Source organism: Leptosomus discolor, chromosome 5 (assembly GCF_034619465.1).
Source record: "Leptosomus discolor isolate bLepDis1 chromosome 5, bLepDis1.hap2, whole genome shotgun sequence".
Classification (NCBI taxonomy): domain Eukaryota; kingdom Metazoa; phylum Chordata; class Aves; order Leptosomiformes; family Leptosomidae; genus Leptosomus; species Leptosomus discolor.
This window is the reverse complement of record NC_141395.1, coordinates 31120476-31147709: the sequence shown is the minus strand read 5'-3', so window position 1 is coordinate 31147709 and position 27234 is coordinate 31120476. Positions and strand designations below refer to the sequence as shown.

Genomic DNA, 27234 nt, shown 5'->3' with positions numbered 1-27234 from the left:
ATCAGATACATCAGATTCATATTCTCAGTTAAATATATTACAAAATAATTAAAAACCATTTCAACTGTTTACAATGCTGATCTAAACCAAAATGCTAGTATGTTAGAAGATCAGATTTTAAAATGAGAAACAAGTGTAAGTGGATTTATACAGACACAAAAACAGTATGCTGAACTTCTACTGTGTTCAGTGGTACAATTTGCAAATAGCTGGAATCTCAGGTAACAACATTCCAGGTTCACTTGCCACAATTTTATTAGTAAAGGCCTGGGGTTCTTCACGGCACACAATCATTCTTAGGCTTAGCCGCTATTTCTTTTATTCTGAGCAGCAATTTGATCAGAGTCCTTGCTGGATGTTCTCTGAGCACTCTCTGGCACTTAACTCCTAATAAGGCCAATTCTACTCTTGTTTCTACAAATGAGATCTGACCAAGCTCCTCAATAAGTAATAGAATTTTCTTTGTGACCTTTCTTATCTTTAACATATAAAGAACTTCTGTTTGTAGTTCTTTGCAAAGAATAAATGTCTTTATAGGAGTTTACTCACGCTGAACTTCAGCACCTCCCATACCTTACAAAATGGAAGAAGGAATGACTGTGATGCAACACTAGTGATCCATCAGAGAACGTTGAATATATAGAGCTTTTGCTGTAATAGCTTTCAACAACTGATCAGCAATCCAAAGTCTGAATGACTTATATATGTTTTTCAAGTTTTAAAGCTTATCACTAGAAATGTGCCTAAAAACGCAAAGAGGACAGTCCTATTGTGACAAGCAGACTAAAACTCAATCCGTGCTCCAAAGAGCTGACAAACTATTCATCATTTGTCTGTTTCAGAAACAGAACACAAGAAGAGGTTATAGTGTAGGTCACAGTAATGAAGACAGGACTCCATAATTCTGATCTGTTCTCTAATGCTCAGCCTGCTCAATAATACCAAATTCCACAAAGAAACCCCAAAAAACTGTAAACAAACCAACTAATTTTATTTAAGCATTCAATACAAAAGACTGTTTTAGTATTTTTGTTATGGATAAAGAAATCACAGAAAGCTTCACGTTTCCATGGCAATTCTGCCATTTAAAAACAACAAGCAAAAAATGGGACAAAATCCCCACCAATGCAAACCATACAGCTGGTGATCCTGAAAGTTACAGACCTACAGTGAACCAATAGGGATGCAAAATCCTTATGCCAGATTGTTTAAGCACAGAAGAAAGCACAAATGCACATAATTAAGATCTGATGTTTGATTTTTCCTCTGAACACAAATGCAGTATTTGTGTTTGAGCACTGGCAATAACAAGTGTGAACTATGCTATTAATGTCTGATTTAAAAATGCTTGTGGCAGGATCCTGTCTGGAGGAACAAAAATAATAATGTATTCAGACAAAACAACAGTGAGAAGTGCATTAAGAAAATTAAAAGCAGTGATTACAGAAGAAAACCATGTATTCTTCTCTTAGAAAGTTATTCACATACAACTTTTCTTAAAATAGATCCAAACACTGCCATTCTCAATAAAATTTAAGTTTCTGAAATGATGTCTTTTTAAAGTATATGCAAATCTTCGTTTTATTTAAAGGGAGAAATATAGCTCAGTACCATTTTTGCTTATTTTCCCTGAACATCTTTCAGGTTAAATAAATTGGTACTAAATGGGCTGAAGAGTCTAGCTGCATTAATGGCTTCATTTATTAACTTGGGTTTAAGAATCTACATCTGTAAAACTAGATCATAGAATTCAAGTTTCTCAATTTCAGTAAGGAATGCAATGAAAATTGCTGGCAGCTTAGAGAAGCAGTTCACACTAAACCAACATTTGCTAGACAGTCTCCTAAATTGATCTCTGTCTCTAAATCAACACCTGGAAGTGCACCCTTTCACTGACCACCCATGAAGTTTATCTGCCTATTCTAAGTGGATAAAGTAGGACAACACGAATTTGTTTCCTTACCTGTTCCTATTGAGATATTCTGTAGTGTTCACAGTGCTGTGCAAATCAGTCCTATCAATTAGTCTTTTTTTGAGATATGCACATCGAAGCATTTTGGTGATTTACTCTGAATTTTTAAAGATATACAAGACTGAACACAGCCAAACCAGAGGCTTTGGGAAACCCATGATCCAGGTAGGCAGAGAATATCTGTCATGTCATCTTCTTGCTGAGTAGGGGTTTCTGGCAGCCACTGCTAGCAAAGCATCCTGCCAAATTTTGTATATTCATATTGCTATCAGTCACATTGTTTCTACCGTTAGATTTAATAAAAACAAAACTTCACAAGATGGCACTAAATTCCTTTTGAAAAACAACTGCTCTGTTGGATCTGTAATCGATTAAAGGTTTGGGCTTTTTTCCAGAAAAACACAAATGGGCAAGACTGTACAAGCTAGAGACACTTGTGAATGTCACCAGCTATTCTGAAGATGGACTTTCACTCAAAATCCAGCTCAGTGAAGTCTGGGTATGGAACTCCTAATAAAACAAAACAGCATCCTGAATGTCATTACATGCCCTTAGATCAACGAGTAAGAGGATTAGGAAAGTTTTGTATCACAGACATATTTAGCTTCAGGTCAACGTGGTCTGCAATATGTTTCTTTGTCTCAGGTTTCACATGTGTTTGCTTAAGGTGAATTAGAGAATCACAGATTAGCTAAGGTTGGAAGGGGCCTCCAGAGACATCAAGACCAACCCACCTGCTCAAAGTAGGGTCAGCTTGGGCCGGTTGCTCAGGACCACGTCTAGTTGGACTTCTGAACATCTCCAAGTGCGGAGACTCCACAACCTCTCTAGGCAACCTGGTCCAGTGTTCCATCGCCCCCACAGGAAAGATGTTTTTCCTTATATTTAAACATAGCTTCCTGTACTTCAGTCTGTGCCCATTGTCTCTTGTCCTGTCACTGGACACCACTGAGAAAAGTCTGGCTTTGTTGTCTTTAGTCACTTCATCAGGTGTTTATACACATTGAAAACATCCCTCTGAGCTTTCTCTTTTCTAAAGAACAGTCCCAGCTCTCTCAACGTGTTCCTGTCTCTTAACAATGTCACCAGCTTTTCATTGGACTTGCTCCAATATGTCCATGTCCTCTGTATCAGAAAGCACAGAACTGCAGGTGTGGTATCACCAGTGCCGAGTAGAGGAGAAAGTACCAACTCCCTCAGCCTTCTGCCAACACTTTTCCTAGCACAGCCGAAGGTGTGACTGGCCTTTGCCATGATGGTGAACTGCTGGCTTATGGTCAGCTTGGTGTCCACCAGGACCCACAGTGCCTTTTTTTGCAAAGTGGCTTTCCAGTAACCTTTTCCACAGGTGCAAGACTTCACATACCCCTTTTCTGAACTAAAATAAGTCACCATGGTTTCAAGTGAGTTCCATCTGGAGAATTTTCTTTCCTCCCTGCCCCTTTCCTCTAACCAATTCCCTCCCTCCCCCACAACACGTATTGATTTTCAAAACCCAAAAATCCAAAGCAAAGCTTGGGAGGCAAACCAAAAGCTACCAGGTTTTACAGAATTTTAGCTTTAAGTCCTAGAGAAGAATGACAAAGTCATGAGTGTTTTGAACCTCCTTGCAGGTACACAGATCTAAAACAGAACTATCTTATAGAATTCACTGCACTATTAAACTTTATTGATAGAACTTCTCTCACAGTGAAGTTGTAACAAGTTAATAACAGGACCTTATAAAAGGACTATTCTTCATCTTTGCTCATTGTTTACTTTCGTTTATAACATTTTGGAATCCCAAACATGAAATCTATTTTATGAACTTTTGTCCTCTGATAAAGTGATACAGCTTGATCTCTTATTGCCCTTCTGCGAACTCAGTCTGTATGAATTTGTTTGTCATTTCCTTAGTTATTCAATTTCATTAAAAGTTTATTTGTGTTTGTTATGGAATGAAAGAAAATTATCTTCCTTCAGGTTCCTTTGCAAACACTAGACCTGAAGTATTAAAATACATCAGTTTAACAGACATTTATTGAATACTTCAGATCTGGAAATAAGGAACACTACTGATTTTACTTGTTTGCCCTCTATCTAAAGTTCTAATGACAGTTAATAAAACCTGTTCCAGACTAAAGTTTGCTTATTGTTATATTTTAATATAAAAAAGAACCTTCTGTGTGATTTCCAAGCAATGTTGTAGCACATATTTTTACTCTATTTGAGAGAAAGCATATCTATATTTTCCATAAAGTATTTAGGATGGCTGAGCACAGAGAGTTGTGGTGAGTACAGTTAAATCCAGCCGGTGGCTGGTTACAAGTGGCATCCCCCAGGGCTCAGTATTGGAGCCAGTCTTGTTTAACATCTTTATCAATGATCTGGATGAGGGGACCGAGTGCTCCCTCAGTCAGTTTGCAGGTGACACTAAATTGGGTGGGAGTGCTGATATGTTCAAGGGTAAGAAAGCTCTGCAGAGGGACCTGGACAGGCTGGATTGACAGGCCAAGGCCAATTGTATGAGGTTCAACAGGGCCAAGTGACAGGGACTGCACTTGGGTCACAAAAACCCCATGAAACACTACAGGCTGGGGGAAGAGTGCCTAGAAAGCTGCCAGGCAGAAGGGACCTGGGGGTTCTGGTCAACAGTCAGCTGAACATGAGCCAGCAGTGTGCCCAGGTGGCCAAGGTGACCAACAGCAGAAATAGCGTGGCCAGCAGGAGTAGGGAGGTGATCATTCCCCTGTACTTGGTACTGGTGAGGCCGCACCTCGAACACTGCATGCGGTTTTGAGCCCCTCACTAGAAGAAGGACATTGATGTGCTGGAGCGTGTCCAGAGAAGGGCAACAAAGCTGGTGAAGAGCCGGGAGAACAGGTCTTATGAGGAGCGGCTGAGGGAACTGGGGTTGTTTAGCCTGGAGAAGAGGAGGCTGAGGGGAGATCTTTTTGTTCTCTACAACTACCTGAGAAGAGATTGTAGTGAGATGGGTGTTGGTCTCTTCTCCCAAGTAATAAGCAAGAGGACAAGAGGAAATGGTCTCAAGTTGTGCCAGAGGAAGTTTAGATTGAAGATTAGGAAAAATTTCTTTACTGAAAGAGTAGTCAAACATTGGAACAGGCCACCCAGGGAAATAGCAGAGTCACCATCCCTGGAGGTGTTCAAAAAACATGTTGATGTGTCAGTTTTGGACATGGTTTAGTGGGCACAGTGGTGTTGGGCTGACTTGGACTAGATCTTTTCCAACTCTAATGATTCTATGAAATTATGAATTAACAGATTTGCATAGAAATTTAAAATAAAACCAAAACCAACAGTGATGTTTTAGCCAAAATTCTCTGCATATTTATTTGTACATGACCATTGGGAAAATAACTTAAATTCTTAGAGAAACTTCTCACAGTGTTTGCTTCTCAGGAGCTGCTGGCTGAGAAAATGATGATAAATGCCAGTCTTGAACAAGAATTTTCAACTCTAAGCAGATTTACTTGTAAAGCAGGGGATGATGCCTGTCTGCTCTCATATGAAGCATATGGAAGATTCTGTTCCTGTTCCATAACAGCTCAACAGCTATTAAATACGCTATTTCTCATAACTCAGATCATGCACTCACCTCACCTTCCTCCTAGAAACAAAGACTTTTTAAGTATCTCTCCTGTACTTTTTAATGGCAGCGTAACTGTTTAGATTTCATGAAAAGTCAAATCCTAAATTTTTTTATTTAATTATGAAGACAAATTATGGACATCATCATTTGCTCTCACTGTCTGAGTAACAAACTTACAAAAGGAATTAGAAGTCTTACAGCAAGCATGCTCAAAAGCCTCAGCGAACTCAGAGCTACTCTGTAGACTGATTGACTTCACATTAGACTGAGAGCAAACATTGCTGACTACACTGAATTGCAGTTCCTACCTGTTGGACATAATCATTGGGAAGACAGAATTGCTACATCAGGTTGAAGTGCCAGTAAAAAGTGCCTTCCTTTAAAAACAACTTCTTTCTGTGAATGAGACTTCATTTCTCAGCCTGCTCAAGAAACACACTAGTTCCTAGGACAAAGTCAGATGCTCAGCTACATCGGAAGAAAGAGGGGAATAGGAAAACCAAAGAAAAATGGGCCAAAGAAAGGGCAAGGAAGAAAAAGGATTAAAGACAATTAAATTTCTTTATTTTACAGAAAGCAACTTTTAGATTTAACTGTATAAGCCTAATAAAGCAAAAATATCAGACCAGTAAATGTTAGAATCTCAATGCCAAAATGGTACATCACTCCACTGATGCTTCAACACTGTTTCAGTAACTAAGTGTAAGTTTTACCAGACACCAGAGTGTCTTACCTCAGTTTTCTTGACTGAGGACTAAAGACTCAGACAAAGATGGTAGAAATAATATCTGACTTTTGCTAAAATGATTTTAACTCATTTGAAACTACTGCTTTGCAAAATGCTGCTCTTAGCTTTGGATATTTGGGTAATGAGTTCAGTGACATTTTGTTTGAAGAAAAGGTCTAGTTGCTCCACAAAAGAGGAATTATAATTTCAACATAAGAGTGAGATAATAAAGTGTTTGTGAAGTACTAGGAAGGGGAAAGAAGCATTTTAAGTCAAGACAAAGGATTCCACATGAATACCCATTTGGAAAACACTTCAATAACCTGATTTTTTCCTCCAACCTGATCTCAGGTAAGAGGTTTTAAAGATATTTACAAGGTCTTACAACTCTTAGAAATGCGCTTATTTTAAGAACGCCTGTAATATACTAAGAAATTTAATCAAAAAAAATTTGGAGGGAAATAAAACCTTTTCAGAACACAATTAACATTTTACACTGCTGGTTTTGATATTTAACAAAATTCAGTAACAGTTTATTTTATTCAGGCACTGAATGTTATTGCGTTAATATCTGATGGCTCTTGACATTCACATAGTGCTTTATTATCAATATGCCACGTTTGTGCATGTCAAATATCGAAACAATGCCTTTTAAAGGAAAAAAGGCAAGTCTTATTTGTCCATCAAACAGAAGAATTACAAAGCAACTTTGAGTTGGTATGACAAAAACATATACTTACATGAGTTGTAAACCTCAAGTACTTCAACAAGAAGAAATTAATAGTAAGGGCAAAGGTTCTATGCTGCCTCCATAATAAAAGCATTCTCCACAAGGAGAAATCTTAATTCCACTGACTGGTTTTGTGCCATTTTAATATTTGACCTGATTAATTAAAAAATCATATGCATCTGAGAACAGTTACGTCATTGCCCTGCATGCATCTATTTTAATGTAGAAAAAAAGTTCTGGCTCTTTTTGAATAGAAGACCTGTTTTGAGGTTGACACTGTAAAGACTGTGATAAAATATCAGTCTATTGAATATTTAAATAACACCTATATAACATAACTTTTTTTAATTTCTACCTTTATGAAAGTATCACTCAGACAATCCTGCTGACATGCAAGCAGTCTTATAGTTATTTCCATTATTTAAGTAAAATTCTTGGTTGATTAATAGCACGTGATATAGCAGTGTCTTTTTAGTAGATGACTGTCTTTTCACCTCACTGGTAGTATTGAAACTCTACACATGAATTAGCTACCTACCTTCTCCTGGTAGATGTGCAGATATCACCATCCATGCAAACATCTTCCATCAAGTTTAATGTTATCATTAAGTAGTATCCACTTTGATTAAAAACCATGTGTTTAACGCTGCTTACAAAATTATCGTAAGAGGGACTCCTAACTCCCGACTCATTCAGTAAATCTCTAGTCAGGTCTGTAAGTCTATGTACAGTGTCAAAAGGTGTCCAAGAAATGTAAGAAAAAAGTAAACCTATCATCAGTAAGCTTGAATTCACTACAGAACAGCTGGTACTTGCAATAGCAAAGCTCTGCAAATGGAAAAAGTGAAAACCAGAGGCAGATACATCAGACAAGTGGGAAATAAGCCTCACCTTTCTTCTAATCAGACAGAAGTTTCTTTTGGGTTAAAATGGGTTTAGGAACATAAAAAAATAAGAGTTCTTCTTACCAAACATATCAACAGTTGCTTTGATTAAAACAGACTATTATAAACAGTCTGGAGATATATTTAGCACTGCTACTTGACTACATTTCTGCCCTAGGGGAAGATAAAAATTCAAGATTTCAAGTGTGCAGCAAATAGCTAAAACCTCAATTCTCCATATCACACAAGCGTATATATAACTTTCTGCCTGCACTTAAAGACAAGTCCTTTGATAAAGCTGAACAGAAACCTGTGCTTAAATACTTTGAATGATAATGATGTAAGTATTTATTTACAGTATCAATATTACATGCGCTGAAATCTTCCAAGTCTATTTGAAACAAAAGAGATATTCCTTATCCACATTATGTGCTGACCGCAACAGGATTATTTGAGGCACAGGAAGTTCTGCCTCAAAATGAGAAAAAACTTCTTTATTCCAAGGGTGACAGAGCACTGGAACAGGCTGCCCAGGGAAGTTGTGGGGTCTCCTTCTCTGGAGATATTCAAAACCTGCCTGGGCATGATCCTGTGTGACCTCCTCTAGCTGAACCTGCTTTAGCAGGGGGGTTGGACTAGATCTCCAGAGGTCCCTTCCAAGCCTTGCCATTCTGTGATTTGCATTAAGAGGAATGCAGAATTGCCTTTAGAGGCCTGGTACTGTAAATTAACAAATGCCTGTTGCATGCTTTCCATTGTCATTAACTATTGGAAAATATTACTGGAAACTGAAGAACCTGTACCACTGGAAGTCACACAGCTGAATATGTCCCTCATTTCATACAACCATATTCCATTTGAATAATGCCTTTTTATATCAGCATCCCACAAACAAATGAACTAGCACAGAGTCCCAAGCTCTCCTATTTGTTTAATGTACCATGCAAGCAGCATCTCCAGCCACTTTCAGAAATAAAAAACTAGAGCAGAGGATTTAGTATAAATTCCAGAAATCCATGGTACAAAGATACTGTCTGAGGTCAAATTCTGACCTCATTTTTGTGGATGCAGCAAAGTTAGTAAGTGGGACAGCAGAAGTTAGTGCCATGTTGAATACATTGCAGTATCCATCCATAAAGCCAGAACAGTCTAAGGAAAAGAATGAGAAGAGAAATAGAGATACAAGTACATAGAAGCCAAAATTTCACAATTTCACTGCCAGACAAACCTCAGACTGCAGAAATGGTTAGGGGGCTGAGCTTTGGTCCTTTTTTTTTTTTTAAGAAAGAAAATCCCTTTCTATTCCACTTCCACAGTGTATTCTTTTAAATCCCAAATAGATTTCCCAATTTATATTGATTTATACCAGATGGCACAGAGCTTCCTTAAGCTGCAAGTTTTTCTTGTGTACTTAGACAAAATGCAAAGCACAGAAACTTTGCTTGCCATGTAACTACCTGTGCCACGAACAACAGAACTACCAGAGCCTTTTTATGGTCCTTTGTTCTTAACTTCTCTAAAGTAATTCCAGCATTTCCTACCCACCATGTCCTGTGTAAACTGGACCAGGACACAGACAGCACATGCTGGCTCCAGTACACAGAGCCAACACATACTGAATTTTCAGCCTATTGCTTTCAAACCAACTGTACAACAGCTGAATTCTCCCCAGTCTTCCTTCAGTGGGGGCATTCGTTTGAGTCACCCTAATCTGTTAATTCAGTAGCTTTCCCCAACACTCCCAGATTATTTGCTCTGCAACTCCTACTCTTCATTTAAAGTGGCTGATAGGGCCATTGGAAACAACTGACAGGTAGACAGACTAATAAAACAAAACAAATTTACACAGAAGAACAGCACAAGAGAAAAAGGTGCTTTAAACAGTAGCAGTAGTTCTGAATTCTTTATACACCTGATTTTTCTCAGCAATGAAAAAACAGAAGTGAGATCACATATCCTGTTCTTTTAGTAGCTTCTCCACAGAGCTGACAAAAAGAACACGGATTTATTTTTCATGCTGAAAAGCTTTTATTCTCACTTTCATAAAACTCAGTAAATTGCCGTGAGTAATTTATTTTCTCTTATGCTCTCCTGAATATCTGTACACACACAAAAGATGGATGCTGGCAGGCAGAGTTATCAGTAGGAATTTCATCAAAAGTAAATTGTTTAGTACTTATAATGGAGCATAATAGCTGTAATTTCATTTGAACTGTTGCCACTAATAAGCTAATAAAACTACGAGTCAAGACCTAGCCATTCATCACCATGTAGCTGCTGGGAATTTCTCTGTGCACGCTTCACCACAGAGACAGGTAACTCAGTCCTTTAAGTGTTACTGTACCTGAAAGAATGATGAGCCGTGCCTGGCACTTTCTCTCAATAGTGATAGACACAGCTGCATAACAACCACAAAGGGTTTCCTATCCGTATTTAATGGGTGTTTTCACAGCTATTCCAATCCTCTCCCAAAATACAAACTAGTAACTTGAATGCATATGTAGCTGAAAAAATGTTTAAAAGGAAATTCAAACATATAATACACAGATATGCAAATATGTATATATGCACGCTGCACACTAGTTGGGCAGGAAGCATGTTTTTCTGAAGATCACTGAAGTACCATGAAATATTACAGTTGCTACATATGAACAGATATAAATTCATATATATTAGATACTTGGCTAAAGATATTATTGACACATCACTGAACAGTTCTTCACCTAGAATTTTGGTGAAGCATCTATCAAAATGCTTTAATTTAAATGGTGTGATTAAAAAAACATATCTTCCTGGTCTGAGAAAATACATAGCCAGAATTATATTATATTCTGTGCTGTTTGTGTACGCTCTGAATGAAAGCACAGAATTAGTATATGAGCTATAAAGGCAATGAAACATAACCAATTCCAGAAAAAGTGCTTTGACTAATAAAGATTACTTTTGCAGTGGTACCCTTTCTACTTAGAAAGTGCATATATCGTTGCCTCTGATAGATGAAACTAGTTAACCACTCTGAAGCAGCCACAAAGGTCTATACAGGAGCTCAGACATATTGAAGTGGTGAATAAGTCATCAGCTCTCTCCAGAGGAATTGATTTTGAAATGCATGTCTTTCATCACTGCTTATCAACTATGATAGACATTCTTTCTGCCAGACTCCCTGAAATATAGGGGCAGACTTCTGCAGAGTCATGAAAAAACACTATGCATTTTACCTGCCTGTCCGACCTATAGTAGGCAACAAAAGTGAGCAGTGAACTGCACAATGCAGGCAGACAGGACAGGCTAGCAACTCGGTGGTTGGCTCATGACAGACTCTGTATATGAAAACAATTAGGGCTGCTGTAGGGAAAGAAGAGCAAATGTGGTAAGACAACAATGTAAAAAGGAAATGCCATTCCTTTTACAATGATAGAGAGCATAGCAAGCAAAAACTTGTAAAGAATAAGAAAATAGATGAATGGAGGAATGAGGCATCACAGGGAACAGCGAAGGCTGACAAAGGCCCCTCAAAATACAGTATTTCATGCCTACATTGGGTGATGCTTGTAAGGATTGATTCACTCAAGTTTATTGAATCTGCTCACATATTGCAATAGCCACGTGACAAAGATTACAAGAAAACTCAGAGCAATCACTACCATCAAAATTCATAGTATGCCATGGAAGATTTCTTGTATCTTCTTGAAAGTAGGAATAGGTTGATGCTTTCTATTTTAAGTGGGAAAAACCTGTTATCTATACCATTATTGCCTATAATCAAAAGACAGCCCATTTCATTATGGTAATTTTGTGCATCTGAATTCTGGCTAAGACATGGACTAATTTTCATGCTCTCCTATAAGGCTCATGTAGCATTTGGGATGAAGATGAAAGCCTGTATACCACCTTACATACTAATTTTAATTACCTGGTAACCGTTGCATCATGAACAAACTGTATAAGGATTTCTGGGCATAAGTACCAGTACCACCTTTGGTTACCATAAATAACTGTCACTACAATGTTAGTGATGTAGTAACAATGTCTGTAATGCTTGTAAACCTGTCTGGACAAACTATTCTCTCATCTGGAGAGACCAGAGGAGGTCTCTCTCACAGGCAACATGAGGGTAAGAGCACAGATTTTTTTCTTCACACTATTGATAGTAATGCACATTTCTCAAAAACAATTACTAAAATGCAAACTTTCATTCTCTGAAACACTTCTTAGATGGATTCTTACTACTTTATCAGGTATCACTAATCATAACAGAGCTCTGTGTTAGCAACCTTAGCAATCAAGGTCCAAGTAACTAGATTTTCATATCTTGTGGGCAAATTTTTTATATTACTTGCTTCATATAAGAAAAGCAGACCACTCATTTTTTCTTATGCTTATACATTTAGCAGGTCTTGCCTAATATTTCTTAAGCACAGTGCCTAACAGAGAATAGAAATGACAAGGTTCCATTAGCCCTTCTAGTGAAAACTTTTAGTGTTAGCATGGACAAGAACTGCTCAAAATTGAATTAAGAAAATCTGCCTGCATGAACTGAAACAAAGAATTGTATGAGGGAGATAGAGATTTTTTTCCTTAATAATTCTGCTTCATGAGCAGAGGCACTGTGAAAGTTTCAACTAAGATTATAGCCTTAGGGCATGCTCACAGAGAAAAACCTAGAAAGCATTCTACAACTATACCCCAAAAAATAAACCAGAAGGGAATGAGGATGTGCTTGGGGAAATTACAAAGTGAACACCTGAAAGTTTCTAGCTGGCCCCAGGCACAATAAGTTGCACTCCCAGCAAACACAGACGCCTCAAGATTTTTAGGAACCTTGACCCTTATTATTTTTTCCTTAAATGAATCTTCCTTCCATACAGAGCCCCACTAACTCCAGTGCAGCCCCACCTTCCTGCAGGCAGTGCCACACCACAGTCTGTGCAGAAGCAGGGGTGAAACAGAATCCCACACTTGCAAACATTTACTTGATGTCATCTTCTTTACTTACCTTTACTACTGTTCCTCCAGGTAGTCAAGCTAAGTACCTTTCTGAGTATATGACAGATTTGGACCTTCCTAGTTTGATTTCTAATACATACAGGTAGCACATTAACTCATTTTTTTCAGAAAATCAAACTACTGGTTTATGTGCCTAACTTCAGGAGCTAATTCAGGCATCCATTTTCATCTTTTTTCATCAAACATAGCCTGAAATGTCCTCAAAAAGTGTTGTAAGTTCTCATATGGAACTTACTCTGTGGCTCTTCTAAGGAGGTATTTGGAGTCTGCTATCACATCACATTAAACATTGGTATTTCCTAGATGATTTATTCTACATGGAAGTGATAAATACGCAATATAAGTGACACACATACAAGACATGACATGCAATGTGCCCTTGTGGCAAAGGTGGCCAACAACATCCCGGGCCATGTTAGAAAAAGCTTCACCAGCAGGTCAAGAGAGGTGGTGCTTCCCCTCTACTCAGATATGGCACCACCAGTTCTGTGTCCAGTTCCATACTTTCCACTACATGGGACATGGACATACCGGAGCAAGTCCAATGAAGAGCTGGCAACATGATTAAGAGATAGGAGCATCTATTATACAAGGAGAGGCTGAAAACTGGGACTGTTTAGCATAGTGAAGAGAAAGCTCAGTGTGTGTTATAAATGTGTATGAACACCTGAGGAGGTAAGTAAAGACAACACAGCCAGACTCTTCTCAGTGGTGTCCAGTGACAGGATAGGAAGCAATGGGCACAAGCTGAAATACAGGAGAGTGTTTAACCATCAAAGCAGCACCTTTCTTCCTGTGAGTGTGATCAAACACTGGAACAGGATATTCAAAAGCCCAGCTAGACATGGTTCTGAGCAACCTGCTCTAGGCAACCCTCTTTTGAGCAGATGGGTTGGTCTAGACCACCTTCAGAGGCACCTTCCAGCCCCAGTCACTCCATGGTTCTACATTGCTCAGAGTTTTAAACTCCTAGGAGCACAGGCAGGAATTCCCAGGGAAATTCCAGTTCCAAAGATAGACTTTGGAACTGGCCATTAGCTCTCTGTAAAAGTATTAGAAATATTGCCTTTATTAATCAGCTGCTAAACAAAAGAAAGCATTGCTGAAATGCATCTCTAAAATCAGGCTCCCAAGACGTCAAAGCAACTATAGTCAGACAACCATTCTGACAGTTTTTTCAAGCCACACAGCACAGCACCATCTTCTGGTGACCAAAAGTTAGATATTTTTTCTTTCAGCTTTGAGAAAAAAGTTCTAATCATATAAACACTAATTTTCATACAAGATACAGTAATGTTAAGTTTAAAAATAAGCAATTTAAAGTAAACAACACCTATAAAACACAGAAGTCAAAAAATTGTATTAAGCTGTTACCCTTAGAAACACACAATGTGAAAAAATATCCTTTAAAATGTCTTACCCTCAGGAGGGCCAAGCGTCAACCTTGTTCTGATTTCTGCAAATAAAGAAAAATACTTATTGTTCACATAGTAATAAAATCTCAAAGTGTATATCCCAATGCAATGTTCTTCTGAGCTTGTACATGGATCCTCAATGACAAGGTTCAAGCCTGCTTTCTGGAAGAGCCTTTAGATGAGCTTTAGAATATGTGAAGTAAGAACTGTTGAGCCTGCTCTGGCAGGAAACCAAAGACACACTCATGAAAAAAGCAAGTGTGCCAAGTAGACCACGCACACATCATTGCTCAAACTGGATCTCCATGAGCAGGTTGCACAAAAATTTGCAGGCTAGAATTTATACCTAGAAAATAAGCCACTCTAAAGTATTCTGCTTGTTACTAGCTTGCTACACTGACAAATAGCCTCAGTATCACCACATTGCCTTTTCATTTATTGAATTGTCCAACAAGAAGAAACTAGTCAACAACTTGATGCAAGTTACTTGATGATGCAATCTCTGTTCAATTAACTCTGCTTCTTGTACAACTGACTCAACCAGTAAGAGTCAGACTTGATATCTGGTAGTTTCCCAGATTCGCATACAAGCATTTTTAACTAGACTGTGCCAATAGAATAGAGGAATAAATACATTAAATAGGAAAATTCTATACAAACCAGCCAGGAATGCTTAGGATTAAAGGAGAGTCTCCATTTCCTTGCTTTGTTTGCCATGTAAAATGCAGAGTTTCTCACAATGGTACACATGAATGCTTTTCTTCCAATGCAGTAGCACTAGTATAACCACAGTAAAGTAAGTATATCTAAGCTGCTTTTTTTAAAAAATACAACCAACACCTCTAGGAAATAAATGAACACACATATCTCTTTGTTTTGGAATTGACTGCCCTACATGGAGCATAAGTCACCCCATAGTGCTGTAACTGTGCTACAGCAACACACTCTGGGGTTTTACTGCTCTACAGGATGCCTTCTGCAGTCACTACCAGATTCTGAGGCACCCACTGGCCTAGCTTTCCTCAGGATGTACCGGCCCAGCACTGTTTTCAAGGGAAGGCAGCACAGGTAAAACACCAGCTGGGCGCTGCCACCTCCACTGTGTTTTGGCAAGAGCAGGGTGAGGCGGTGAGGCCGAGCGGCTCACCTGCAGCACCGCACGGCCTGAGTGGAGCCTGGCGGCACCCAGGAACATTCCGGCCCCTGAGCCCAGCTGACGGAGCCCTGCTACCCACAGCCGCGCCGGGAGGGGGCGAGAAGGCGGTGAGGAGCGCCCCGAGGGTCCGGCACCCTCAGGGGCCAAGAAAAGCACCGAAGGAGGACGCTGCCGCGCGCGCGACGACCGCCTAGCTGCTTCCCGCCACACTCATTTTAAAGGCTTCGGTGACGTCAGCCGTTTGACGGGCTTTGCCCCGCCCCCGGCGCTCGGCCGCGGTTTCGCGGCGCGCACGTGCACCGCCCCCTGTCGGGTCTCTTGAGGGGGCCGTGGGCGGTGCCCGATAGGCGGAGGCGGGCGGGCGGGGGGGTGTGCGCAGGCGCGATGCGTGGTAGGGCCGCGGGCGGGTGGCCGGCTGGACGGGCGGGAGGCGGCCGCCTGGGCGCGGGGCTGGCGCTCTCATGAGCAGGCGCTGCCCGCCGGTCGCTGCCTCGCTGCTGCGGGGGCTCGTCGGCCCTGCTGCCCTCTGCCTGGGCAGGAGCATGAGCCTCTGCGGGGCGCCGGCCGTCTGCGCCGCGGGGCCTACGGGCGGCGGCGGCGGCAGCAGCAACGGCAGCGGCGCGGGGTCCTCGTCAGTGCGGATGAGCCCGCCGTGGCTGCGACTGCCTGAGGTGCCGGGCGCGGAGCCGCACCGGGCCAACGAGCTGCTGCTGCTGCTGCCGCCGGCCCCGCGCGGCCCGGCCCCGCCGCAGCATCACGTTGTCTACTTCCCGGGGGACGTGCAGGTACGGCGGGGCGGGCTGCGGGCGATAAGCAATGGCGGGTGGGAGCGGCCCGGGCGGCTGAGGGGGCCGGCCGGCCAGGCGGGAGCGGGGAAGTGGCGCTGGAGGGAGCCGCTGGCTGCGCGGGCTCTCCGGCGGGTGAGGGGTGGGGAGGAGGTGGCGGCCGCAGCTCCCGCGGCGGAAACGATATTGCCGGGCTGCGGGAGTCCCGCCGCGGCGAGTCCGAGCTCAGCCAGTGGGAAGCGTCTCTTGTGTGCGCTCCGCCCGTCACCGCCGGGTAACTGTGGCGGGAGCGGGCCGTTCTTGAGCCCTGAAATGGAGCAGCAGTGGAGGGGGAGTCATCTTCTGTAGCACTGCCCGAGATGGACATTTCTGGCGGTGGCGGCAATGTCTGAAATCACATCAAGGACTGTCAGTGGGGAGAGGACGATGAAATCCTAAAATGGCAAGTTGTCCTGGTCAGGCTTAGCACCACGTCTCTGTGCAGGTGTACAGACATTCCAGAGGCCCTCCTGCGGGTAATTCACAGGCGCTGACGCTTTCTCAGCGTGTCCCGAAGAAGGCACGTGTTGTCTCAGAGTTGACAAGAAATTGAAAAGAGACTCTGAAGTGCTGTTCCTAAGCATGGGGTCGACCTCTGTAACATTACGTCCTCTGGTACTCTGGCTAGTCAGAAGTTGTCACTTCTCAAAAGCAGGGGCAGCGTGGTTTTGTTCTAGAGAAAAGGCTTTCTTTTTGTGTAAGGTAAAGATGCAGAACTTTGTGGATTTTCATTTTAAGGATTGAGATGGCCTAAGAAAACCTTTCTGATTACTATTCCTGGGTAAGGCTTTATTAGTCCTTAATTAGAGAAACAAATTAGTGTTCGCTGCTATTATGAATTCAGAGGTGAGAATCATTCATGACTTGGCGGTTAGGTTTTTTTCCATCTTTGCCCCACATGGATGTGAACAAGGGGAATAAAGACTCCTTACAGCTGAATGAGAGGGAATTTTTTTTTCTGTATAAAAGAAAACTTATTACAAAGTTTTAAGTCTATCGTTGGTAGTAAGATAATCAGTATTTCTGCAGACAGAGATAATACAGTAAAACTATGTATTCTGTGTCGTACTAAATTGAATAATACTTTAATCTTCTCTTGGAGTGAAGTCAACAAAACTATGAATGCTGCTGTGTTCTTATTTTTATTTTAGTAATTTGGGGGGGTTTAAAAATGTGTGGTACTTAAATAAGTACATTTAAAAATGCCAGTTTCTGTAATGTGTTTCTTGTTCTGGAAGCCTAGCAAGCAAGCACCCCTTTAATGCATGCTTCTCTGTTACTGCTGTTTCTTATGAATATAAGTACACTAGAGAGAGCTGAAGTCTTTTCACAATGTAGTAATGCGTCTCTTCTATTTTTTAATTTTTCAGAACTATCATGACATCATGTCTTGCCACCCAGAAAACTTTCAGTGGGAGCACTGGAGTTTTGAAAATGTTGCTACCATACTTGCTCGCCGGTTCCCTAATAGCTTTATTTGGGTTGTAAAGTGTTCTCGAATGCACCTGCACAAATTCAGTTGTTATGACAACTTTGTTGTGAGCAACATGTTTGGAGCACCAGAGCACAGCACTGACTTTGGAGCTTTCAAGCATCTCCATGCGTTGCTAGTTAATGCATTCAGACTCTCTCAGAATATTCTGCTGTCCCAGAAAAGTGTACATGGTGTCAGCAAGGATGCAAAAGTAGCTGCTTGTAAATCACAGCCACAGTCTGTTCCTACAACAAATGGCTGCTCATCCACAGAAAGAGAGAGAGATTGTGAATGCTCTGATAATTCTGCTATGAACTTCATTATACCGTCTGCTGTAGGTGCAGTGTCATTTACTTTGATTGGCTTCAGTAAAGGTTGTGTGGTTTTGAACCAGCTGCTTTATGAGCTGAAGGAAGCTAAAAAAGACAAGAATATAGATGCCTTCTTAAAAAACATAAAAGCAATTTACTGGCTGGATGGTGGTCACTCGGGAGGAAGCAATACTTGGGTCACTTACTCTGAAGTACTGAAAGAACTTGCAGAGACAGGAATTGAAGTTCATGCTCATGTTACACCATACCAAGTGTTTGACACAATGAGGTCATGGATTGGGCGAGAGCATGAGAAATTTGTACAGATACTTGAAGAATTTGGTGTGGAAATAAATGATCAACTGCATTTTGCTGATGACGTTCCCTCCTTAGATAACCATTTCAGAGTACATGAAGTATTTTGAGACTGTATGTATCTGAATATTCATTGTAAAAGCACTTTTAATACTGTAAATATTGTCATCTAGATATACAACTTCAAGCAGATGCTTTCTGAAGAGAATACTATGTAAGTCCTGCCTTGCAAATAGATACTAGGTATAAATTTCAGTAGCTTAAAAAGGAGGATTGGGACCCCATACCTACAAGAGATGTTGTCATTTGATTCCTGGAAAAAAATGTTGTGAAGAAGTATCCTATATGTGGTTTTTTGTTAAACGTGAACGCTTATTCTCAAACTGTTGGCAAAATTTTTAGTCCTGGATGTCTAATGTCATATACTGCCTTTAATAGGAGTTTAAAGTACTCAAGACTTTCAAATGTCTGGATGCTTCAATTTAGCAGCTTCCAGGGCTAAAAGCTTTGGTCTTTGTCAATAACAGACATAAGGTTAGTTTTTTAGCTTAAGGAAAATGATGATTGTTAGAACAGTCTTAGTTATATATTGTGGTGAAAACTATTTTAGTTAGTTAATTACATCTTCCAGTTTTGTAACATTTCTCCTAGTTGAAACAAAGTCACAAATACATACCTTTGGAATAACAGTGCCAATCCATTTTTCTTCCTTATGTGCACCTTGCCTTTTCTGTCACTATGAAGTTTCATTAATTCATTCTGCAGTATCTGCTGGTGAATAGCCATTTCACCTGGGAGCTTAAAAATTTTGACATAGCTATGTTAAGTGACCGAGAATGTTGGTGAGGGTGTAGCTTATTGCTGTTTCAACATACCTTGCTGTTGCTTTGGCTAACTTCTATAAGGACCAGCAGTAATATCTGTATTTTCAAGTCAAGAGGTGTCTATCCCTGCCTTGGAGTGGTGAGGTTTGTCTTGCTAAGTGCTACATTGTTGTTGACCTAAATCGAGCCATAAGTACATAACGTATTACAAGTTGCGTAAGAAATTTTAGACTCTGTTGATGGTAGCTGTTTCAAAATGCTTCAATTTTTAAAACTATTATCTCCTTTAAATGTATTGCAGTAGTTGTTTCTAGAGCCACCCAAAAATCTATTTTCAGAGCCCAATTTTTCATACAGAAAAAAACCCCTCTAATTAAATACAAAGCCAGGCAAATCAGATACAAAAGACGTAATCTAGTTCAGGCCCCAAATTTGAATGTTCTTTAGAAAGAATTACTGAAACATGGACAAATCAGGGTATCAGTGGAACTTTTCTACTGTTGTTAGTAACTTTCCATTTACCTACAAATAAATCTTAGAGTCACTGCAGCTCTTAATAATGAACCAGTAGCTTAAAATGGTTTTTGATTTCCTGGAAGTATAGGAATACAAAAGCAAGTTAGCAAAACACTGAAGATTACACAAACAAATGTGGCTCAGTTCTGAAAAAAGGCATTTTATTCAACTTTGTGTGTTTGATGGCTTAGCAACATCTTTTCCTTGCTTCTTGCTTCCCATGACTTATACTGTGGAAGGAAAGTCCTAGGTAATCTTCTCTTGGCATCATTAAAACTTAGAAGGTTCACTGGAGACAACATTTTCACAGCTTGCAGAGGTTGCGCATATGTTTGTGATCACTGAAGAATGAGAAAAGTGTGTTGAACTCTTAAGAAATTTTTCTTAAAGTATTAAGGGTAGTAGGAAGGATTATGCATACAGTATGCACCTTACAATGTGAAAGTGAACTCTATTGCTAATAATAGTTAGACTAATGTACCTAGTTGATCAAAAGGGGAAATACTCTATTTTAATTGATGGAAAAAAGTGCAACATGCAAACCAACTCTGACATTTTATAGAAGGATCTGAAATCCAGTTCCATCTGCCTTTTTTTTTAGAGCTCTTTCTTGGAGGCTTTGTTCAACCCTATTTATTGATTACCTTCTTAATGGGTTTATAACAACTTGTTTATGTGTTCCAAGGAAGGCTATTTCCCTTTTTTGGTCCTTTTGGTAACACTTGCAGCGTATGTGGGGACTTTTTTCTGTAAAAGAAAATATGGATCACCTAACAAAGGGGTTTTAATAGAAAGCCTACAAATTGCTTGAAATATCTTAAATTATCCACTTATAAAATTAAAATAAACAACAAAAAAACCCAAACACACCACTGATCTTGCTCCCTCTGTTTTAGACTGACCAGGCTAACTTGGGTATGCTAAAACTTGCCCTATCCAACAACAGTGCAGATGGCAGACCAATTTCTAAACAATTCTGTGCTAGCCAAAACAGCAGGAGTAGGTTGTTGCAAGCTTTTGGAAACAGCTATTAAAATATTGACATTGTCTTCAGAAGTTTTTGGATGTCTTGTCCTAGGAAAATAACATTAACCTGTTTGATGGAGGCTGCTTACAATAACTATTAAATAAATTGGCTCAAGTGTTGCTGTATTAATTTGAAGAATAAGCACTTTGTTGTAAAACTAATCTTGTTGTGAGACCTCCTGTTGTGGAGGGAAAACTGACTGGTTGTTTTTCATTCTCTAAACAGTTGTAGTACTTTGTTGGAATGTGCCTCTGTCATTCATTACAATGCATGCTAAAAATAAATTTTGCAAACAATGTAGAAAATAAACTATTTCTAATGGGTGAAACCACTTTGATGTGACTGTAAAACCATTAAACAAGGAATGTGCAGTTAAGTTTTGTGGATTAAGCTTTATCAGGTGGAGACCTAGTTTAAAAAAATCAGGTTTATTTGATAACTTTTCTTCAAAGAGGCTTTGTATTTGTGTAGTCAGCATCTGTAATTCTGAAACAGCTTAGTGGCATCTCGTGTACATGGGAAAGCTGGCATGAAGTACGCAAGGGTGTGAACATTTCTATGTTAGGATGAAATGGGTCATAGTTTGTATATGCCTTTTTTTGATGCTAACTGTAAAGGCAGTTTTTAATAAGCTTAGATGTAGATGCCTGAAGTTAAGCAGTTCTCATGCTTACAGTGGTTTAGTTCAAGACACTTTTCAAATGGACTGAGCAATATGACACAGTCCTTGGTACAACCTAGTATGTAATAGCTGGTATTCTTTATATTACGTGCTCGTTTCTTGTACAATAGACAAGACATTCTTCAGTTTTTGATAAATGCTGGGATGTTTTAAGCTGTGCCTGTTAAATTCCTTTAAAACAAGGCTTGATTCTGTCAAATTGTCCAGGTTCTATATGACTTAAATTATTTTATTTTGCGTGCGTCTTAAGTACTTGAAACTTTGGTAGCCTTCTCCCTATTTAGGACTAAAGTAATCACATCTCTGTAAATGCTACTGCATAAATCAGTATTTGCCCCTAATTTTGCAAGGTGATTAAGGGTCCAAGTCTTAACATGTTGCTGAAAGGAGCAATCTCTTCTGTCCTTCCATTGATAACATCCTGCTTTCTCCCTTGTGTTAGCACAAGCACTTTATGGTGAGCTGTTCTATCTTACTAAGTTAACATTATTGCTGATAGAGATAACTAACAGGAGTGCTATCTATTTAAATGGTCATATAAGTTAAGTGAGACTGCTAAGTCAGGTCAGGAGTTAGATGTTAAAACTGTGGACATTCACAGATAAAAGTGATTGTGCATGGTCATGTGCTCAGGTTTTCCCAAGAGGTTCTTTTTGAGCTATTTGCAGAAAGAAAACTTTGCCTGTTTTTTTCTTCCCTCTTACCGTGCTTCTTATAATGCTCTGTGTCCTAAGGTAACAGCTACTTCATCTCTGCAGATAAACAATATTTGTTGTCTCATACAGACTGAAAGTTGAAGCACTGAGGTTAAAGTATGCCCATCCATTTACCTTGAACGCTTTTTTTAAATTACATGGGGTCTTATCGGTTAATATGAGAGAGAGGTTAAAGAACATTTTTGAATGTGTGTGCTTTGCTGTGAGCCACATTTTTAGGCACATCACTGCCTAGTAGAATCCACAAATTCTGTGCCTGGTGTCCCTGTGCAATACAAATGCAAAGGCAGATGTCTCAGACAGCAGTGCACAAGAGACAGCCTTTTCAAATCACCTTTGGAGTTATTTCTTTACAATCTTTTTAATCTTATATTGAAATCTCCTTTCATTTTTGTAAGGGTGGGAGGTTAAATTAAAAAAAAAAAAAACCACTTCTGATGCTTTTAACCTGGTGAAAATTTATATAGGTTTAAATATTGCTGATGAAGACTCTAAGACCAAAGCTGGCTTTCTGTCAATCTTACTGATCTCTTAACTCTGTTCAGATGCAGGGTGACTGTTTTTAACTTGAATGAAATAACATGAAGTCATTAAGCCATAAGATCATGTAACACCTATGTGGCAGACAGGCAGGCACTGCTTCTCCCAGTGCCAGACATACTGTTCCTGACTAATTCATTCTGTCAGTATTAACAGCATAATTCACTCCTCCCGCTGACAAAAAACACTTGCACAAGATTGGCTGTTCCACATCACTGTGGAAACCATGGAAAACTGATTCAGGCAGTCATTTTGCATATAATGTGGTGTTGGTTATAAAGTAGTGATGGCTGTGTTGTGGTTTCCTGTCATTAGGGCTCCATTACATGTTTCCAAGTGACCCAAGAAGTGCTGAATTCTACTTAAGCAAATGACTGGGGAAAAAAAAGGGAAAAACAAATTCGTACCTGTTTTTTCTTCATGTGTATAAAGATCTCATGTACTTGTGAAAAGGAGCAGAATGCCATCACTTCAAGGTTCAGAATAAATTTTCCTTCTTTTAGTAAGCTTTCAGAGAGCACTTTCAGTCACAATTGTTAGTTTCCTTTGTTAAACTTGGCACTTCAGAGCTTTGTTTCTAAAGAGAGCACTGCTGCAAGACACAGAAAACACTCAATAGTCATAGCAGTGCTGAAGTGCAAAACAAGGCTCTTCACACCTTCCACACCACAGTTTACCCTCTGAGCAATACTCCTGAGCCTGAGTGTCAGATAAAACTATTGCATCCCTTACAGGCTATCTGCATATCTCTTTCCCATTCCCCATCATGAGCAATACATTGATTTTGTGTGATGGAGGTTTTAGGCAATTCATGTCCTGTTTGACAGCTGAAGTATAAATGTTTTCACAGCAAAAATTGTCTGTTACTGTGATCTGTGTTGTTATTGCAAGGAATAGCTTCTGAGCATTTTTGTACGAATGTAGTATCGCGCGTGGAGCTGCGCATTTTACATGGTTGAGCAGTTCTTTTAATGTTTTCAATCTGCTCTTGAAAATGTTGACTAGGAACAGATCTGAACAATGGGAAAGAAAGTAATCTGCTCTTGTTGCTGTCAGGGATCGCCACTTAAAAAGAGATCATTGCTCTCAGGAATTACCACATACAGAGCTCAGAATCTATCCCCACTCCTCGAGTCTGACCCAAACCAAAATCAGAAATTTTAACGTGCAACTTTACCGCACACTGAAGATAACTGTCAAAAAAATATAAAATTTCATCTGTCCTTCTAGTAACAACAGAATCTTTGGTTATTGTGTCATACTAACTTAGAGAGAATCCCTTGTAAAAATTACTGTCTCAGAACGCATATCTTCTGTGTTGTCTGCGTGGAAACATCTAAATGTCTCAGGTTTGGGAAGATACATTTTGGCCAGAGGAAAAAAAAATCAAGTCTGTGCAGGAATGTTTTTGAAACTGTGAAGTAATGCATATTGGGGTGACACCATATGTAATGTAACCTCTACTATGGTAAAATCATCCTTATCTTAGTCAGGTTAGTAGTCCTGTTGTAGGACTAACAGCATGCATATTTAAAAAGGATTGCAAATATATTTCTGGACCTTCATGATCAAGTCAAACCCTTTACGTTAGGCATTTAACTTGACACTTGTATGAAGAAGCTAGGCCTGCATAGCTGCTGGAGAGAAACATGTTCTTAAATTAGGTACACCAAGTCTTCAGCACATACATGATAGGCAGATTTTTAATGACCTGTTTAATAGTTTGACAAGAGAAAATTTTTACATCAGTTTTTTCATTTGTTTCTTTCCGCAGCAAACACATTAAGGAAAATGTATAAAGCATTTATCTTCTGAAATTATTTGTTGTCCTTTATATTTCATATGACCTAGAATAAATAATTCTTCCCAGGTGTTGATTTGCACACGTAAGTTAAAACTTTCATTTTAAAAGCCTCAGTCACCAAATTTTTAGAGTAATTCAAAGTTTGGGGTAGACCAAGTTTAAACTACTGATTTCAGATACTGTTTATATTTAAGGATCTTAACTCATCTTTCAGACCTGGGCAGTCTGCATCATGTAACTTCTCTGTTGAATACACTGTTTGAAATGTCTGTTTCGAATGCTTAAGATGGTCAGTGTTTATTTTTATAATACCTGTTACCACAACTTCATCTGTTTTATTGTGGCATGATCCCATTTTGCTTTAGGTCTCTAAAGAACAAACTTCCACAAAATGTCAGTGGCTCTAATTCTTTGTGTTATTTCAGTAATGGATTTTTTTAAAGTGTGGCTACATGTATTCTATCACTATGTTAGCTGGAAGTTATTCCTTTAATGCTTTCACTATTCATTCATCACACTATTGCCAGTTTCACACCATGTAGCACCGTGGTTAGAATGCACCAGCTAATTTTTTTTTCTTTTAACACCATTAACTTCAATATTTTTATGACTAGTCACATTATGCTCAAATTAAGAAAACACGTTTTTAAACCATTTTGTTTCATCTTTTATAACATTTCAGAACAACTGTTTCATAGAAGTTATTTAATAAGAAATTGAAGAAACTGGTTCAAAGTGAAAAAATGACAGAACAATTGCTGGTCTTCCCACTGATCTACATAGAATAGTTTTTGCTGATCTTTGTTGAATATGCACTTACATCTGGTAGGGTTTACTGACAGTCTTAGAGAAATGAAAAGCAAAGGGGTCATGAGGAGCAAAAAAAATCTGCACTGTCATTGCAGAGATTTCTTACAGAAATCTGTAAGAGAAGCATAAGCAGGACTGGGTTATCCACCAGCTGATCAGGGTGAGCTAACCTAATTTGCTGACATACAAAAATGAAATAAAGGCTTCATTTTAAAGTTGGTAGCGTGAAGAAGAAATAGCTGCACTTGCATAGCACTTGGCTCACATTTAATTCAGCATGACCCTCTCTTCTCAGCCAGATACACACTTTCCAATCCAAACTTCACACTAGCCTAAACCAGTGAATTATTGCAGCTTTCCTGCTGGGCTACCTCAGCACTAATAACTGCAACTGAGGGATGAAGCGTTTCATTTGACCTGAGGTGTTTAGATTAATAGTTTAATAGCCTCCCTTACAAAATAAAAAGGAGGATTCAAAAATACTGAAAATGGCATTCTGAATACGTGTGGCTTGGCAGATCTTATTTATGCTTTTTTACATACATACTATGAAACAAGTATTATTGAAAATCTTACTATCACCATTAGGTGGCACAGCAGTGAATGCATCTGACCCATAGGATTGTCCTTTTACTTTCTCCTCTTCCCAAGAGCCACAAATGGCTCCCACCCTCCCTCTGGAGTGCAGCAGGCACTTCTTACAAGCTGAGACATGAGCAGGTCGCTCATATTGACTGCTGCTCCATGAAGCTTTCCTTATTTATACTTGAGTGTTGACAGGGCCTGAGAACACCAAGCTAGCACCTCTCTTTTGGCAATGGAGAATCAAGAAATAGCATGTCATGGTTTGAGGCTGGGCCGGCCACTAACGAATGACAGACGCTCTCTACTAACCCCTCTCCCCTCCCAAAAGGGAAAAGGAGAGAGAACAAGGGAGAGAGACTTTACGGTTTGGAAAAGAAAACTAAAACAGCTTTAATGGAACAATAACAATAAAAGAAAAGATAAATAATAAGAATAAGGAAAAAATGAACTATATACAATATGTACAAATATATACAAAACCAATACCGAACCCAACTCCCCCCACCCTGATGACAATACGTCACCACCACACTGCAGGGCTGGCACTGGGGCAGTCCCAGGCTGGACTCGGCAGCAGACAGGGATGGGATACAGGAGCTGGACTCAGGCACTGGATTCAGGGATGCACGGATCAGTCCTCCTCAGATGTCAGCCATCGAAGAAGAGAGGAAGAGACGAAGAGGGCAAGACCCTCGTGATCTCTCAGCTTTATACTGAATATGACGTCTATGGGATGGAATACTCTGTTGGTCAGGTTTGGGTCACCTGTCCAGTTCGCTCCTCCCTGTAGGTGCGACCCTTTTCACTCCTGGCACCCCAACACGGAGTACAAGATTCAGCAGTGACCTTGGTCGCCATAAGAACAAGTATAAGCAAGGGCCTCTCTGCATACCATTCCTTGGTACAAACTATAAACACCAGGCCTTATCACTGCTAGGAGCAGTCACTGTCTGGAAAAACATGCTGCTGTTTCAGAAAATGCCGTTAGTTAGAGGAGACTTAACTGAAAAGTTAAAGCACTAAAACAGAATTAGTTCTGATTTAGCCCAAACCAGGACATAGCAGAATGAAGGATCAGCATAGTACTTCTCTGAACTACCATATTGAGAAACTGCCAGGGGTTAGAATTAAAAGTGATAGCTGTGCAGGCACAGTGCTAGAAGACAGCTTTGTCTAGCCTAGCAGGCGCTCTCTGAGCCTCGCCATTTAGTCCAAAGAATATGCTCTGTACACCTCTGCAATTCAGATGGGGCCCTCGACATTACCAGTCCAACAAAGCCAAGAGGCTTCCCCAGCATAACAGGCGCAGAGATTCTGTCTCAG

General features: G+C 39.9%; 1 protein-coding gene across 2 annotated transcripts; it reads left to right on the top strand.

Moving 5' to 3' along the window:
* Positions 1 to 15944: 15944 nt before the first annotated feature.
* On the top strand, positions 15945 to 18524 carry C5H2orf69 (chromosome 5 C2orf69 homolog). 2 transcript variants are annotated; one of them, XM_086465863.1, is made up of 3 exons: positions 15945 to 16289; positions 16559 to 16564; positions 17678 to 18524. In XM_086465863.1, the coding sequence occupies exons 1-3, from the start codon at positions 15945 to 15947 to the stop codon at positions 18515 to 18517; spliced, it is 1191 nt and encodes a 396-aa protein (XP_086321989.1). In that variant the 3' UTR covers positions 18518 to 18524. The 2 variants fall into 2 exon arrangements, with proteins under 2 accessions (XP_086321989.1, XP_086321991.1); XM_086465865.1 differs by lacking the exon at positions 16559 to 16564 and having other exon boundaries at positions 15945 to 16268.
* Positions 18525 to 27234: the final 8710 nt, after the last annotated feature.